Source organism: Ursus americanus, chromosome 11 (assembly GCF_024610735.1).
Source record: "Ursus americanus isolate L20-20 chromosome 11, mUrsAme1.1.p, whole genome shotgun sequence".
NCBI classification, from domain to species: domain Eukaryota; kingdom Metazoa; phylum Chordata; class Mammalia; order Carnivora; family Ursidae; genus Ursus; species Ursus americanus.
Window position 1 is genome coordinate 45,844,443 of NC_142137.1, and position 17,572 is coordinate 45,862,014.

General features: G+C 40.3%; 1 protein-coding gene across 2 annotated transcripts in view; it reads right to left on the reverse strand.

Annotated features, from left to right (window-relative positions):
- STX7 (syntaxin 7) overlaps positions 1-15,929 on the reverse strand; it is a 44,496-nt gene extending 28,567 nt beyond the window's left edge. The window contains exons 1-3 of one of the 2 annotated variants that reach the window (XM_045805539.2): positions 15,820-15,929; positions 14,338-14,452; positions 9,411-9,561 (exon numbers count right to left, since the gene is read on the reverse strand). In XM_045805539.2, the coding sequence (XP_045661495.1) occupies positions 9,411-9,495 (85 nt within the window). In that variant the 5' untranslated portion in view covers positions 9,496-9,561; positions 14,338-14,452; positions 15,820-15,929. The remainder of the gene's footprint in view (positions 1-9,410; positions 9,562-14,337; positions 14,453-15,819) is intronic. The other variant, XM_045805540.2, reaches the window with a different exon arrangement.
- Positions 15,930-17,572: the final 1,643 nt, after the last annotated feature.

Sequence of the window (17,572 nt, forward strand, 5' to 3'; positions counted from 1 at the left end):
TCCCACATCAACACAGAGCAACTAAGACATACAGACAGGCAGCACCACAGGGCAGTTGGGAGGTTGTTACACAACTAACTACAAGCTTTATTTTAACGAAAGAGAAGCTACTCTGTGATACACAAATGCTAAGCACATTGAACATATTTATAGTGAAAAATCTAATAATAATTATAATGTTTTTATATAACTCGGTGTGGAAACGTACATAAGAATTTTTATCATATAATCAGCACCATACCTAATGGACACAGAACGCAGGAGGACTCACGTGTGGAGGCAGTGTAAATGGTAAGTTCCCCACTTTTAAACATATAATCTTAGGATAAAATGTCTGTTAACAGAGGTTTGGTTAAATGATGTGTGACACACTCATATAATGGAAAAGTATTTGGCCAACATAGAAGACTAAAAAAGCAAGCAGAAAAAAAAAGTATAGTATGACCTTGTTTTCAGAAAAAAGAGACAGAATATAATTATGTGTACATATTTCTGTAGCCATTAGATTCACGTTCCGTTATAAACAGCACTCATGTTCTGTCATGTAGGAAAAGCCACCGGAGAGGAATAAAAAAGTTGTCGCTCTGTTAAAGTTCTCTTGGATAAGGCATTAGTTCCCACACCTGTATCTATGCTGTGTCAGCACCCTGGGCATGAGGAGAATTACAGCAATGAGATCAAAGCTACTAAAGTTTTTCTGCTCAAGGGGAAAAGAATCCAATCAGATATTTTCAGATGTGTGATGTTAAAAGTAGATGTATCAAATAGCATTTTGGGGGGGAGAAAACAAGTTTTCATCTCTTTTTCCTCCATAAACCACCTTCCGATCCACCAATAGTCACCAACAGAATGCACCCCAGAAAAAGAAAGAAACATCCCTAATTCCTGGGTAAATACACAGTTCCAGTAAATTTACTAATTTCTCAGGACTGGAGCTCTTTTTTAAAGAAAAGTTGGCCCTGGCATCAAAAAAAGAGAAGTCAATGATACTGCTTCCCTTTGGTTTAGTCATGTGTTGAGATGCAAAAACAAGGGTCCCCTTCACCAGACTCTAATGAAAAGAACTGTATTCATTCTCAAAAGTAACAAAAGGACTCACACGTTTATATAGACTTTATATTTCATCTCAAAGTCCTAGGAACCTTATGAGGACAAGAGGCAAGCACTGATCCTTTATATTAATAAGGAAAGGACCCATACAGAATGAGAGCTAATTACAACACAATAGTATTTTTGCAACTCTAAACAAGTCCGTGTTGAACTATCTACAGGAGATAAATGATAAAAAATGAAACAATGAAGATTCAACATAAACATTTTCCAGTCACCTTCTCTTCAACTTTACAACACGGGTTTAAGTTCACACATTTTATGCCTCTCTAGAAGGTTCTGCTTTCCCAAATCCTCTGTAATGAACACACATGTAACCAAAGTTTTAAAGTTTTAAAGACATATGTTTAAAGACAAAGTTTTAAAAACATATGACATGTTATGCATATTTTAGCAGAAAACTTCGGCATTCATAAATGTGGCTGAGTAATATTTTATGTTACCAATGGATCTAATTCGTTCATTTTCCATAGGTTAACTTTTAGCCATTCTCTTTCTCTTTCAGATTATTCTTTTTAAAAAATACTCAAATGCCAGAATTCTCATTAGCATCAGGGGTAAGACTTACTATTTGTACACATGGGAAAATTTTATTTCAATGACTGTTTCTTTCTTTTTTTTTTAAGATTTTATTTATTTATTTGTCAGAGAAAGAGAGCGAGCACAAGCAGAGGGAGCAGCAGGCAGAGGGAGAAGCAGGCTCCCCACTGAGCAAGGAATCAGCGACTCAATCCCAGGACCCCAGGGTCATGACCTGAGCTCATGGCAGAACTTAACCAACTGAGCCACCCAGGTGTCCCCTCAATGACTATATTTCATGGTCAGCTGCTTATATTTCTACTTATCAGTTTCCTTCAATTCATACCTTAATTAATTCAGACATGATTCACACCAGAATCCCTTGTGACTGCAACTCTCCCATCTTCTAATACTTAGAAATAATACACAAGTCTTAGTGGAACTCTAGCTGGTCTTGTAAAGACTATTTCAATTATGGAATTTTAAAAGTATGTGTTATGAATCCAGACATGGAAATTGGTCTCTTAGTAACAAAGAGAATAATCCTACATATGTTGGAAGAGCTTTCAAGATTCTTTAAAACTTTGGTTACAATTACAGCTTGTTAAAGTCGAAAGAGACCATAATCCAGTCCACAGAAAATATATGTAAGAAAATCACGTCCTAGGAAGGAAAGAGCTTACTCAAGGTCACACTGCTACCCAGATCTGATTTCAGGAAGTGTGCACACACTCACAGAGAGCTTGCTTAATTAGAAACCTTTCCTATCGTCTCGTTGATTTTCCTAACTAGGGATTCTAAAAAGTCTGATTCTAATCAGGGAATTGCAATATAAGTCACAATGAGATAGAACTACGGCTAACAGGGTAAAATTTAAGACTGTAAATGTCAAATGTTGGCAAGGATTTGGAACAAAATGAACTCTGATAACACTGGTTGGTGGGAGTACAACTTGGTACAACTACTTTTGGTACACAGCTAAACATACACACACCCTGTAACTCAGCAACTTAACTCTTAGGTACATACATGAGACAAAAGACCATGTGAAAATGTTCAGCATTGTTCATAATAGCAAAAAACAAAAACAAAAACCCAGAGACATTCCAAATGTACATAAACAATAGAAAGAACAAATAGATCGTGGTCTGGTTGAATATGGAATACTATACAATAATGAACACAAATGACCTACAGCTACACGCAACAACACGGATGAACTGCGCAAACATAATGGGAGAAAGAAGTCCAACATAAAACATAATACCTGACTCTATTAAAGTTAAGAAAGACTGGGAATATTAATCAGTCATGTTAGAGGTTTACCTTTAGAAAGTACGGAGTGGGAAAAACATGAGAAGGGCTTTGGGGGGCTGGCAATGTTCTACTTCTTCATATGTGCGGTGTTGTAACAGATGATTTATTGAGCTATACATTAATAACGGGTGTACTACTCTCTATATATTATAGTTCTATTTTTTAAAGATTACAAAAAGTCTTCAACCATGTGATGGATTTCTATATATTTATTCTGTTTCTTTCAAAAACATGAGCTACTTCTGTGTGTTCTGGGTGTCCTGAATACATTTTTCTGTGTGCTTGCACAAGGACGAGTGGTCCAGTGAAAATATCCTACTCTGGTTTACCTTATGTAATAGGCTCAGCCATTTCAACTCACAAGGGTTGTTCATCCTTGTATTACACATCACTGGTAGGAGTTTGTTTTAAAGACAATACAGACAGATGATAAAGGGTAAATGGGTGTATATCTCATTTCCAGATGCTACTCATAGAAACATTACTTGTAAACATCTCAAGCCAAAGCTTGAGCATTAAGTGTAAGCACTTCTTTGATGCATAATGATCTTCTAGACCTGGGATAACAAATGCTTTTATTTACATGCCAACTCCAGTCTATTGGGAATGGTTGCCTGGAGCACTGGGTTGAGAAAGACTGGATGCCAGGGTAGGGCCATCAACAGAATATTGTCTATGCCATGGGCAAAAGATGGAGCAGTTGGGGCACAAACACCTTGCTGACTCGTGACAGTCATCTCATAGGATAAAAATATTTTCCTAATCAAGATCACATTGGGATCTAAATAACTTTCCTCGTTCTTCCACCTCCATCCCCACCCCTGCCCCACTGTCTTACATTCGATCTGTCAATAACATTCCATATTCAGGAAAATTTTCAAATAAATAGTTCCATTAAGACAAAAAAATATATATTTTCTTTACTATTTTAAATGCTCCACAGAGTAATCCCTAACAAAGTTCTAGTCTGTTAAGCTTACCAGTCATTCTTAAAAAGTCATGTTAATATAATCTATTTCTATTTTATATTTACGTATTCACAATATTTAAATATTTCATTTAACATAAATTATATTATTGTAATACAGTTTAAGTAATTCACTAATAAAGCAAATTGAGTAAGACTACAAATTATTTTTAACAAAAAGTATCTTAAAACAAAAAAAAGCTTAAAAATATCTTGTTTCATCTATTCTACTCTTTGCAAAACAGAACTGCCAGAATATAACACTAGTTAAAGAAAAAATTCTTATCTTAATAAATGTTATTCTTGGGTCTCTCCAAGAATCAAAAATCTCTTTGATTGCTATTTTCTTTTTTGGTATAAACCATACAAATTAATATTTTATAAGTTTTCACTGATCTTAATCGAAACTAATATGAAAATAAATTTTTCCCACTGCAATATTTAGGAAGACCTCAGCTTTAGTTGAACAGATGCACATATTCTAACAAGGGTATTACCTTACTTATAGCATCTTTGCTTTAGATTTCTTTTGTACAGCTAGATAATTTGTACTGACACAAATCTAAAAGATGCAAATGCAGTGTGAAGAGAAACACCTAAATGTGGTGCAAAGTACCATCCTATTTAATCACATCCAGTATTATTAGCACTAGCAGATGGGGAAAAATGAACTGAAATTTCACACTTCTGCCTTTCACTTCCACGTGATTTCTTCATATCCGTCTCGGTGATGCACACGGGGCAGGTTAGGTCTTTAACAATAACTAACTCTACCTCATCTAAACTTCCCTTCATTCAGACACTGAATCTCAGAATTAGAAAAAATACATAGTGATGATTGGTTTCACTAAATTCATGACCCCAAGTCTCAAATGAGTACTCAACCTGCCAAACAACCCTTCATTCTGAGGTATGTCAATCCTCTCCATTGTCAAAACTACAACTAATCACTTTCTCTTCTTTCCATAAACTTCCCACAGCCTTCCATCCCGTTCTCTGTCTAATGCGTTTGCCTCCTATTTCACTTAAAACCAGCCCACTCAGACAGGAACTCCTCCATTTTTGCCCACCATGTTTACTGTCCGCGCCACACTCTGCCTGGGCTCTGTACAGTGGTTGAAAAGCAAACTGGGCACTGGTGACCCATTCCCCTCCCCCTCTCACCTTCAGAGACCTTTCTTTTGCAATTATACTCTCACTAGACACTCTCTTGTGTAGTGGAAAAATGCAACCTTTTCTTTGACCCTCTTTCTACTTAATGGTAGAATCTTCCAGTTACCTACTAAATACTGATTTTCCCCTTCTTAAGTGGAGCAAGCTCCAATTTTAGTGAGCATAGTGCTATCCAGCCTTCCTGGCAGCTAGGTGTAGCCATGTGACCATATGTAAACTCTGGTCAATGATACAAGCAGAGGTAAGCAGGATTCTAGGAAGTCTCTTTAGCTGAAAAAAGGTCAGTCCTTCTCTCTCCTTTTCTCCATCTACACTCAGAACTTGAATATGAGACCATTCTTTTCTTTCCTTTTTTTTTTTTTATAAGATTTTATTTATTTATTTGACAGAGAGAGAGACAGATGGGGGAGCAGAGGGCAGAGGGAGAAGCAGGCTCCTCGCTGAGCAAGGATGCGTGGCTCGAGCCCAGGACCCTGAGATCATGACCTGAGCCAAAGGCAGACACTTAACCTACTGCGGCACCCAGGCAGCCCTGAGACCATTCTTTTTGAAGTGACCAGTTTGCCAGATCCAATTCTCTGCTTTTTAGTCTCTTGGCAGCATTAGACACAGATGATGCCTCACTTGGTCTTGAAACAATTTTGATTTCTGGAAATCCACCAGATCCTGATTTTCTTCTTACTTCACTGGTCACCCTGATTCTTTATGCTTTCTCCCTGCCTTCCTGACTTCTACATGTTTTAATGCTCCAGCTCTCTGCTCTTACTCCTTTGTGGTTATTTTAGACCTATGGTTTCAAATACCATTTATTCTCTGATGACACTCTGATCTCCAAATTCATATATCTAAACTAGATATTTGACATCTCCGCTTAGATGTTTAAAAGACATCTCAAACTTTACTTGACCAAAACAAAATTCTCTCTGTTTCTGAACTACAGTCCTTCCCCACCTCAGTATATACTTACCACCATGCACTCGGTTGCTCAACGCGAAAACCAAGGAGCCACCCTGGACTCCCCCTCTCTCTCTCTCAATCCACCCACATTCGTCAGCAAGTCTTGCTGACACTGCCTCCAAAGAACATCCATCAGTTCTCTCTGTCCCCATTGCCACCACGCTGGTACAAGCCAACATTTCCCTCACCAGACCTCTGCGATGGCCAACGTGTCCCCTCCTCAAATTCCCCAAAGTCTTCTTTCTAAGCAGCGGCAGCCAAAGCAATCTTTCCAAAGCACAGATCTGATTGTGTGTCCTTCTTCTTAGAATGAAATCTAAACTCCCCCGACAGCCTCCAAGGCCCAGGATGGCCTGCTTGGCCTCCTCTCTGATTTTATCTCCAGCCACTCTTGCCCCAACTGCTGTGTTTCAGCTACACTGGGCTTCTCTTTCTTGCCTATTTTCTGAACACCCCAAGCTCTGGACTGCTTCAGGATTTTAATACCAGCTACTGGCTGCTTCTAAATGCTCTTGTCCTTTATCTTCTCATTCTCGGGCCCTTCTCATGCGCACTTAGGGGACCATCTCGGCTAAGGCAGCTTCCCCCCCGCCCCCCGTCCCAGGCACCTGCTCTCATAGCACTCTCATTTTCATCACAGGACACTATGTGGTTCATTAATGGTTTTTTTTTTTTTTTTTTTACTTTTTAAAAAATTTTATTTAAGTTCAATTAATTAGCATATAGTGTATTATTAGTTTCAGAGGTACAGTTCAGTGATTCATCAGTTGTACACAGCATCCAGTGCTCATTATATCACGTGCCCTCCTTAATGCCCATCACCTGGTTACCCCACCCTCCCATCCCCATTAATTTTTTTTTATCATTGGTTTCTTCTTACGCTATAAACTACATGAGAACAGGACAGAACAGGCCCTTGGGGATCTTGCTTACTTTTGGACTCCCAGGGTCTGGTACCATGACTAGCAAGCAGTAGGTGCTCAATAAATTATTCGCTGAACCAATAGAGAGAGAATATCCTAATTACAAGTCACTCAGTCTGAACCATTACTCCAGTATTTAAACCTCTTACTAACAGACCTGAGAAATAGTATCTGACCACCATATGCTCATCACTTAGTAACAGGGACTGCACTCCTGAGCGTGGCAATTCCATCCCTGAATAACTAGTATTATTCAAAAGCCCTAGTCTTCTGGAGCTGAAGTCTGGCTACCGTTGCTTCTATTCGTTGGTGGAGACCTTCATGATCGTGTAGAATACCTTTCTTAGTACTTTACACAAGACAGTGTTTCCAGTATTTGAAGGTGGTGACTGTAGCTTCTCATGGCTAAACAATCCTAGTCTTTTTTTTTTTTTTTTAAAGATTTTATTTGTTGAGAGAAAGAGAGGGGGCCTGTGAGCAGGGGAAAGGGCAGAGGGAGGGAGAGAGAGACTCTCAAGCAGACTCCACACCCAGCATGGAGCCTGATGCAGGGCTCGATCTCATGACCCTGAGATCATGACCTGAGCCGAAATCAAGTCAGATGCTTAACCAACTGAGACACCCAGGGACCCCAGTCCTAGTCTTCTTAACCCCTTTCCACAAGGCAGAGGTGTGGGTCCTACCACCACACTCCCCCACACTCCAAAACTGTCCTGAATCACAGAACGCAGTCACATACTTAGTTATCAGTTATACCATGAGTATGCAACTCTGGCCCAACGTATCACTTCTCATCCAGTTGTATCAACTGATCTCTTTCTCAGGGGACATGACTTAAGTTAACTCTTACCTCCTTCCAGTTCAAGCTTGCACATCATCTCCAACCTGTGTATCTATCATACCACCGGATGCTTACTGCCTCTATAATCTCAGCCTACACTCATTCCTCCTGCTCCTCCCAGCCTTCCTAACATGTTCACCTTTCCCAGCACAAAAGACCTGCCCTGTCCTCTGGAGGAAGGCCTCCTGGCCTCCTTTCTTACATAAAGGTCCTGATTTTCCCACACATGTAAATTAAAATTATAACCTCTCTTAATTTTCACACATAAGCGTGAGGCAGACCAGCACTACTTCTAAGAAAGAAAAATATCTTGTTTTCTTTGCCTTTTACATTATACCACTGTGCATAGGGGCACTTTCTTAGAACCATCTATAATCTACTTTTATTCCTTTTGCCTCCGAAACATGCTGACATCTCACTGAGATCATTTGGGTAGAGTAGTAACTTCTGGGAAGTTAATGATTAGATAAGAAAACATGGTTTGGTCATCTGAAAATGTTCTTTATTTTCACACTGCGTTAACACATTCTGGTACGGAGAACAGGAGACTTAACAAAGTAAGCTACAGAATAATGCTGTATTGGGGCGCCTGGGTGGCTCAGTCTTTAAGCATCTGCCTTCGGCTCAGGTCATGATCCCATGGGATCATGATCCTGGGATAGAGCCCCCCATCAGGCTCTCTGATTACCGGGAAGCCTGCTTCTCCCTCTCCCACTCCCCCTGCTTGTGTTCCCTCTCTCGCTGTGTCTCTGTCAAAAAAATAAAATCTTAAAAAAAAAAAAAAAGAATAATGCTGTATTAACATACTCTAAAAAAAGAGTTCAGGTAATGCCCAAAGGGCCAAAATACCCATCACCACAAGGTGACTAGAATAATCCACATATATGATTACCTATGATTCAGAAATGATGTAAAACAAAAAAACTTTAGGCTCAAATCTGCTACAATGATCTTTTAAACAATTTATCTATCTACCTATATATATCCTAAGGAGTAATAATTTCCAATAAAATGCTGCACGGGATTGGTCTACTAGGACTGTTTTTGGTAGATGTAGCATGGGTAGTCTGTGGGAACTCTGAGAATTATCTTCTAGATCTGTCTCAATGGATTAAAATGTTGCCTCATTAGTTACTCCCTGCTCTTTAATAAAGGACCATGTATTTTTCCCTTCACAAAACTTTATTTTTAATAAATGTAAACCCTTCTTGGTGCTCCCCAGTTCCAATCCTATGGGATTTAATCAACAAGTCTCTTTCATCCAGAACCAGATGATTTTAAAGCAAATATAAATATATATCCTTTTAAATCTTTATTTCATTAATAAAATAATGTATTATGTGCACGGCACTCTACAGAAAAATGCAGCAAATATTATCTCTTCTAATGTAATTATCTCTCATATTCACCCTAAAGAGTTCTAGCCTTCCTTTTTTCTCAGGTTTTGTTTTGTTTTGTTTTTAATTTTAAGAGTTCTAGCCTTTTAAAATCTGTTTTTAGAGGACTGCTCCTCCCTCTCTCAGTCACTGGAGTTGTCCTGTTACGAACCTCCACGTTCAGTTAAGAACTGAAAACAGTGAAGTCAACTTAAATTTCAACTTACAACATTGTGTGATCTTCTGGATGTTAGAAGAGATGCGCTGGGCCAGCAGAGCAGGGTCACCACCAACTCCCGGAGTGTAAGACATAGCTGATTTGCTTATTCACTAATTTCATCAGACGCTGGCGGGCTGGGCAGTTTTCTAAGCAGTCACCTAAAAAACAGAAGTTACATAATTGTACTTTTAAAGTTATTGGCCTACATTTTCCAAATTACCAAATATCAATCTGGGAGGTTGATTAACCCAACAGGGTTGAAATACAGCAAAGGGACACATCAAACAGTAAAACTCTCATCGCTATCAAAAATACTGGCCTTTTAAAGAACACAGTCATGTTAAACAATTATAATAAGGTTCAAATTGTACATTCCCTTTGAAAACTTTGATCTAAGGAAGAGTTACCAACTCCCTTTTCTGTGTATAATCTTAATTGTTTGTATATTTTTCTCCTTAACTAAACTGCAAGCAACTATGAAGCAGGGCCCACATGCTATGTACCTTTCTTTCTCCAACATTTAAACAATTCCTGGCATATTTATTATGGTATATAGACTTCATATTTACATATTTATTAAATGGTATATAGACTTCAGGGTGTTCCCCAGAAATGTCACTGTATCTAATTTAACACACACAGGAACAGCTTAGGAACGTAGGACTTACGGGTCTCTGATTTTAACAGGAAAGGTCAACTTTGAGAGAGGCACAGCCGACAAGGGAGGAAAAAAAGGAATGCTCCATAAAACGCTCTTCACACCTTGCCACCCGAGCAAGGAGAACAGCTCTCCTCTTCCAGAAGCTGGCATCAGGACAGGAAGCAAAGCTCGGGCACGGCCACAGGAAGGAGGCAAGAGGGAGTTCTCTTTCTCCATCCACACCACACCACATGTGTCGTCGGGGTTTCCAAAGAAGGACGGAAAGGGTGTCCCCGCATACAGGACTGGGCACAGCAAAGACTCAAGCTCTCAACGACCCCACCCCCATCTTTTCACGGAGTGCACAGACTGCAGCCAAGCTGTAGGCAGGCAATCTGTAAACCAACTCTCTACTGAGAGTCCGCTACATGACCAGCATCAAATGAAGCACTGGGGGGGGGGGGGGCAAGCAAACAACACAACAAAGGTGAAGAGTCTGCTCAATTTCCGTTTGTCATTTAGGAGAGCGGAGAGACTTAGTAAGTTAAAACAACAAGAGCAACATAAATCAGCAAAAGGTCATGTGCCAGGAAAAAGTGCGAGGTTAGGAAAAGGAAATTTCACTACTGCCCTTATCTAGAAAGAATTTATGAAACAGAAACAGAAGTGACGACCTGGGCATGACTGGTACGGAAAATGACAAAGGCAAAGATGTGAAGCCTGGGATGGGTAGACCCAGAACGTGTGTACAGGGCATGCGCAGTGTGTCATTTCTGAAGGCAGGGGTGGAAGCCAGTCTACCTGGGAACAGATGATTCATGGCTGGGATAAGTGGGAGACAACACGAAAAGAGAGAAATGACCCAACGTTTATTGCCCAAGTGTGAAATGAAATACATTTCACATAGATTGTCTAATTTAATTTTTAAGGCCTCCCCTCTAAAGTAGATAATAGCAAATAAACCTTGAGCAAACTGGGGCTTATAAAGATTAAGTAACTGTAAAGGTAATCCAACCCACCTCCCATGTGGAGGCGGGGTTTAATCCCAGGGTTTGGGTTCCAAAGCCACCCATGAGTGCTACCATACAAAACTAATGTCACGGAAGAGGGAGGTCATGGAAGAGGGAGGGCCCTGAATGCTAGGTTTAGTTTTAATATGTTGCAATAAGAAATCACTGGAGATTCTTGGTAGGGGAGAAGAGGGCACAAGGAAATGTGCGTCTTTGTTCTTAAGGTCAGTGCTGACAGGACGTACACCTGTAGAACTGTGGAGACGGGCAGAACAGTACTGGCTCCATATCTGAAACTCTGGTGCAATGTGAAAAGTCCCTGACCACCCTGGAATTCCTGGGAACTTTTAGATGCTCTCCATTCATCCTTCATTGATGCACAGGTCCACTTTACCTATTCTGGGCCCTTCAGATCTCACCTAGTCCTACATAGACCTAACTCTCAACTCAGACAGCAGAAGTGCTTCAGCAGGGGGGCAGACAGCCTTGGACTTGGGCCTGCAGCCACCTGAAGAGCTGGGGCCCAGACAGAACAAGACTGGACCTGGGGAGTCAATGAAACCAACACTATCACACACATCCTACAAAGTACCAATGAGATCTCTAAATTCTGCATCTTGTTTTCAATAAAAGCTTGAGATATAATTCACGACTGTATGATTTGCCCATTTAAAGTGGACAATCCTGCATATCAAAACTAATACAACACCGTATGGTAACTGTATTGGAATTAGAAGTTCAAAGAACATTAAAAAGTGTACAATCCTATGGTCACTTTCCATGTCGCTGCAATCTCTCCCACTGTAGGCATAATCTATAATAATAATCTATAATAATCTATAATAATATATAATATAATCTATATTATATATTATAATATATAATATAATCTATATTATATATTATAATATATAATATAATCTATATTAATATATTATATATAATTTATTATATTGATATAATAAACTTTAATAAATAAATAAATAAATAATAAATAAAGTAATCTACTTTATGTCTTCATGGGTTTGCTATTCTGTACATTTCCTATGAATAAAACCACACAGTGTGTTCTTTCATGACTGGACTCTTTTTCTCAGCATGTTGCCAAGGTCCATCCATACTGTAGCATGATCAATAGATCATTCCTTTTCATTGCCAAATAATATTCCACTGATGGATAGAGGCAATTTTCTTCCGGCTCACTGACAGCTTTCTTTTTCCTTTCCCTCATCAACCAGATCTCTAGAAAAACTGGCTCACTGCCAACACAAACAATAAATGAGGAAATGTTTCTCATTTACTCTCTTCAGGAGGCTCCTCCCTCCACATACATAGTATTATAGCACTTCCCTTAACCCTCGAAATTCATGAGAGCCTAACCTAAGCCCTCTCCCTGTTTTTTTTCAAGGCCCCCTCTTTTCCTCTTCAGAGAATCAATCAGTTAGCTTTAAACACTACCAGTTTTCCTCATCCCTTTACTCAAGCAACTAAATTCTTGAAAGTTCCTGCTGTTGAGATAACTGGGCTTCCTTCATCCAAAGAGCTGCTGCCACTGGATTGGCTGGAATCTCCTTAGAGAAAGGGCACCGCAGTTATCACCTCAGCTCTGTGTTGAGTGAAGAATGAGAAGAAATTTGCAAATGATGGAAGACAAAGATACATTAAAAGTCAACAAGATTAATAATGGCTAACTTACATTTCCAAAGCATTGTGCTTAGGACTTTTACATTTATTTTCTCAGTTGATTCTTACAACAAACCTCTGAGGTAGGTACGCTTGTTATTCTGTTTTTTCACAAGAATAAGTAACTTGCTTAATCTAAGAGCTAAAATTTGAAACTACATTTTATAGTCTGTATTTTTAAAACACTAAACACTTCAACATATAACAAAAATTCAGGATAGGTAAACTCACTCAATTAAAAAAAAAAAAACCAAAAAATTTACCAGCTTTCTGCAGACTCTGCTTTTAGGATGTGGAACAGACCTGGAATAGCTACATGAGTAGATCAAGGTAACACAGCTGAACAGCTTAGTCCTTTTCTCTCTTATTCTGCTAATAGTGATCTCTAGGAGACAACAATGGTTGGCCCTTCTGATGATGAAATATGAGAAATAAAGGAGCCAAATCACTAATTTACTGCAAAAATATATATACATAAAGACTACAGTTACAGCTAACTATAAAATGACTTAAAAGTTTATGATCTTTGCATGTAGACTAGAATCAACCAAGTTACTCTGACAGCTGCTGTCCACATCAGTCTCCAGCACCTATCCCAGACCTAACAAGCACCAATGAACTCTTGATGAGTATTTTTGAAAGCTCATTCAGAATTCTTAGTTTTATTGCTCAGAATAACAATAACTCTATCTATACCTGCTCTATCAAGTATTCAAATACCACATGTGAGGCCAGTGGCTTGTACAGCTCTTGTATAGAACATTCCCATCACAGCGTGAAGTTCTATTGAATAGTGCTTATGTAGACATCTCAACAATTACCTTTCTATGAAAATATATAAACAGTCTAAAGGGAAAGAAGGAAAGAGAGGATCAAAGTGCAATACTCTTAATGAAGATATTCTCAAGACCTTCTGTAGAGCACAAATAACAAAGGGAACTGTGAAATCTTAAGTGTCAAACACTACCCCCAGGTACTACTACTGGACACCCCGCAGAATCCCAAGACTCCTAATAAGCATAAATCTCACGCTCTATAAATCAAGCATGGACAGAGCAACAGAAATAGTCAGTTTCACTTTCTTACTTGTGAGAACTAGCATAAAACACTGGACTTTCCTCCACCCCATGCCCCAAAATGTAAGCTCCCAGGAGGGCAAGGTTTTGTCTGTTTTGTGTGCTACTCTAGTCTCAGTACCTGGTTATATGATGGGTGCTTAATAAATATAGGTAGACTGAATGAATAAATCCACCTATTTCCTATAACACATACCTAGTCTGAGGATAAATATTTGCCAATCCTAAGACATTACATTCCAGTGTCTTCTTTCAGACCTGAATGTACTGGGCTAATTATTGCCTTAGGGTCTTTGCTGAGTGTCACTTCTTATCCCTAGAAGGCTTTCCCCATGATCTCCACGTGACTGGCTCCTTTACCCCAGCAAAGTCTGACTGCATGCTGACGAGTCTTTGTTGAATACTTGGATCTGAAATGAGAAGTCACCACCCCTGCCACTCTCCCTTGATCTATCTTCCTTTATCATAGTGCTAATCACCATTTAAAATGATCTAGGCAGTAAATTGCTTATTATCTATCCTTACCTCGGTGATATAAACACAAGACGACCTTGTCAACCTTGCAGAATCCACAGTATCAGGTGCACAGATGTTCCATGAATGTGAAGGCAATCATTCTAGGCACGGGAGCATTCTCTATCTAAACCAAATTAACCGAATTCTTGAGCTCAGCATCTTCCATCTGTTAAACTATTATACTATTTGGTTTTACTCACAATACCAAGGATTATTTTTCACCCTTCCATACACCAAACTTTCAAGTTAAATGTAATCGTGGCAAACTTTACTCAGACTTACTGCTGATGTTTTATAGAATTAATTTTTCCACCCCCAGCACTCAGCTAAAATTTGATATCCTAACCAAAACAAGAAAATGTTATGGGGAGCAGCAGAAGTAAAATATCTGAAGAAAAATGATGCAGACATCAATGAGGTGCTATGATATCACATTAACTTCTACAAAAAGTTTGAAACGAGCATAATTCTTAATTAGTCACAGTCTTCAGACAAACTTCTCAAAGCGGCCTTCAAAGCAGAGGCCGTGCACATCACAAGACACTGCTGAACATTACTAAGAAGTCTCTGCCAGGGTGAGGCTAAGGCTGCTTCCAGAAGAAACCTCCACCTGCAACATTACTCAACAGGCACAGCACTTCATAATCATTTTCTTCCAGATTCTGCCCAAGTTTTAAATTATACATAGATATAGTCAAAATACACTGATCTGAATTTAACAAAAATTAATGTATGTACAGAAGAGCCAAGCAAATACAAGAAACTTGAGAGGAAAAAAATACAGCATTTGACCAGAAAGGTAATGTTATTCTTCTCTTTGTGTCTGAATTTTAAAAAAGTAACAACCTAAAAAACAAGGAGTGGGTGGGGGTAGGAGAGTCTTGAAAGACTTTATGTATTTGTAAAGGTCCTTATGTAAGCCAATTAATGACATGTACTGAGATCAAAGAAAGTGAGCTTGCCTTCCAGCCAGACAGAAAACCAACTACAGTGAGCCTCCGAATAAATGTATAGGGTTCCTTTACTACAGCCATCTATTCTCAGTTCCTCTGTATTCGGGAAGAGAACTTTAAAGTGTGTTTTCTAACTCCATGAGTCGCAAAGAGGAAGAGGTCACTTGTCCCGCTCCAGGCAGAAGCAGGATTCCCGAGCTCCGCCCCAGCGGGGCCCCGCGCCCGCCCCGCCCGGGTGCGCGCAGCCCGCCGGTGCACCGGAGCCAGCGCCCCGGCCGGGCTGCTGCGCGGCGAGGCGGGCGCGGGGCTGGCGGGGCCGGTAGGGCCGGCGGGGCCTGCCTGACCGGGGGCGTGGGCAGCGGTGGTGCTCCGGGGCTGGGGCAGCGCCCGCCCTCCGCCTCCCGACCACAGCCGCAAAGCGCAAGGCGGCGGCCACCTGACAACGCGCACAAACAAGGAGGCGCGGCAGCCGCGGGGACTTCGCGCCTCTGGGCCGCCGGGCCAGGGACCCCTTCCCCTCCCCCGAAACTGCTCTTACCCCAACCTCCTCGGCTTCCTCCTCCTCCTCTGGCCGCGGGCACCCACGGGCCCCAGAGCCCCCAGCTACGATTCTCAGCTGATGGGCGGTGGCACTGGGACGCCCAGTGCGCATGCCTGCAAAACAGATCTGGGAAGGAGGCGGGGCTCGCTCCCCTCTCGTTGGCCGGCGGGATCGAGTGACAGCCGTACTGCCCCGCCCCCTCTGAGTCTAAGCTAAGGAATAAGGTACCAAGAAAATTGCAAGGGAGGTGTTTTTTTGAGGCCTCGACTTACGGCCAGCGTCCAAAAAACAAAGAGGAGGAATGGAGAGCATCTGTCCTTATCGGGTGATGGCGGCCTCTCTAGACTCGTGTCTTCAGCCCGCCCCATCAGGTCCTGCCCATCCTGTCCTTACTCTGCAGTGGAACGTATTCACAGCTCCACTAAAAAATGCTAACGCAAATATGCAATCCTAGCAGGAACAATGATAGACTAAGTGAAGAGTCACCTTCGTGTGCCCATTTAGTATACGAGTTTTCATAGCACAAAAAGGTCGTTCTAAGCATCCTTGAAGGTTAGGGAGTAGTTTTAACAGGGTTTGAAAAGAACAGAGAATGTTTTGATGGTGAATATTTGAACAATGTAATTGTTAGATAAAAGCATCGGTTGCTTTGGGTGAAAGAAATACTCAGCAAATTAATTAGAAGATAGAATGGCTTGGCCTTTGCCTGTATTAAGGCAACACTATTATTCTGAAAGGATCATCAGAACATGAAAGGTCCAGATGCACTCAGGTGAAAGAAAACCAAAACCAGAATATTTTGAATCGGTACCACCTGAGCAAATTCTAGGTTACTTAGTAGTATACATACATATGTACCTAAGTGAGTGAGGTCAGACAGGAATAAGAAACACAAGGGTCTCTCAGTTTATTTTTAATTGTTCTGCTTTTAACAGAAAAATGGGAACAAGAAATATTTCCTATTTCACATCTTTCCTCAAGAAAACTACAGTGCAAGTGTTTTAATAAACAGCAACTTATATTCTGCCTGTAAAAAGGGAGGAATAGAGTAGGCATGCTGGCCAAGCAGAAGGAATTCATCCCATCTAAAGGCAGCATGATTCAGTTAACACCAATTGTACTTTTAGGACATTCAGGTTTCTTTGTGAAATCCCTTTTTTTTCAATATTTTTAAATTTTTATAAAACATTCTGTTGTCAAATAAAGTAGGTGTTTCAGCTTCTGTAGTAGGCAATCGTTTCAAACATAGAGTATAAAAAAACAAACAAAAAAAAAGCTGGAGGGGGCCTTACAGGAAATCTAGCTCTAATTCCTCACTTAGGAAGTAAATTAAGGAAACTGAAAACAAAAGAAACTTCATCAAAAGTACACAAATAATTATGAGCAGCATAGGTCCAGATGACTTAATTCAGAATCTTTAGTTCTTCCTGTCATGTCATCCACTTAGCCAATATTTATTGAGAAGCTGCCATGTGCCAGGTACTATTTCAGGAGCTGCAGGTATCAAGATTTGTGGGGTGTATAGTATTTTCCCTCAAGGAACGCAAGGAGTGAGATCCTTCCCAGGATACTGTAAGAAATACTGTGATAAAGATTTATACACAACATGGCGGAGGCCCAGGAATGAGGATGACTTATTGTGTGGTCAGGGACCATCCCAAAGGGGAAGTGTTAACAGAATCCTGAAAGATGTGTAAGAGTTCCCTGGGAAGACAAGATGGGAAAGGACATTCCAGGCAAAAGGAAGAGC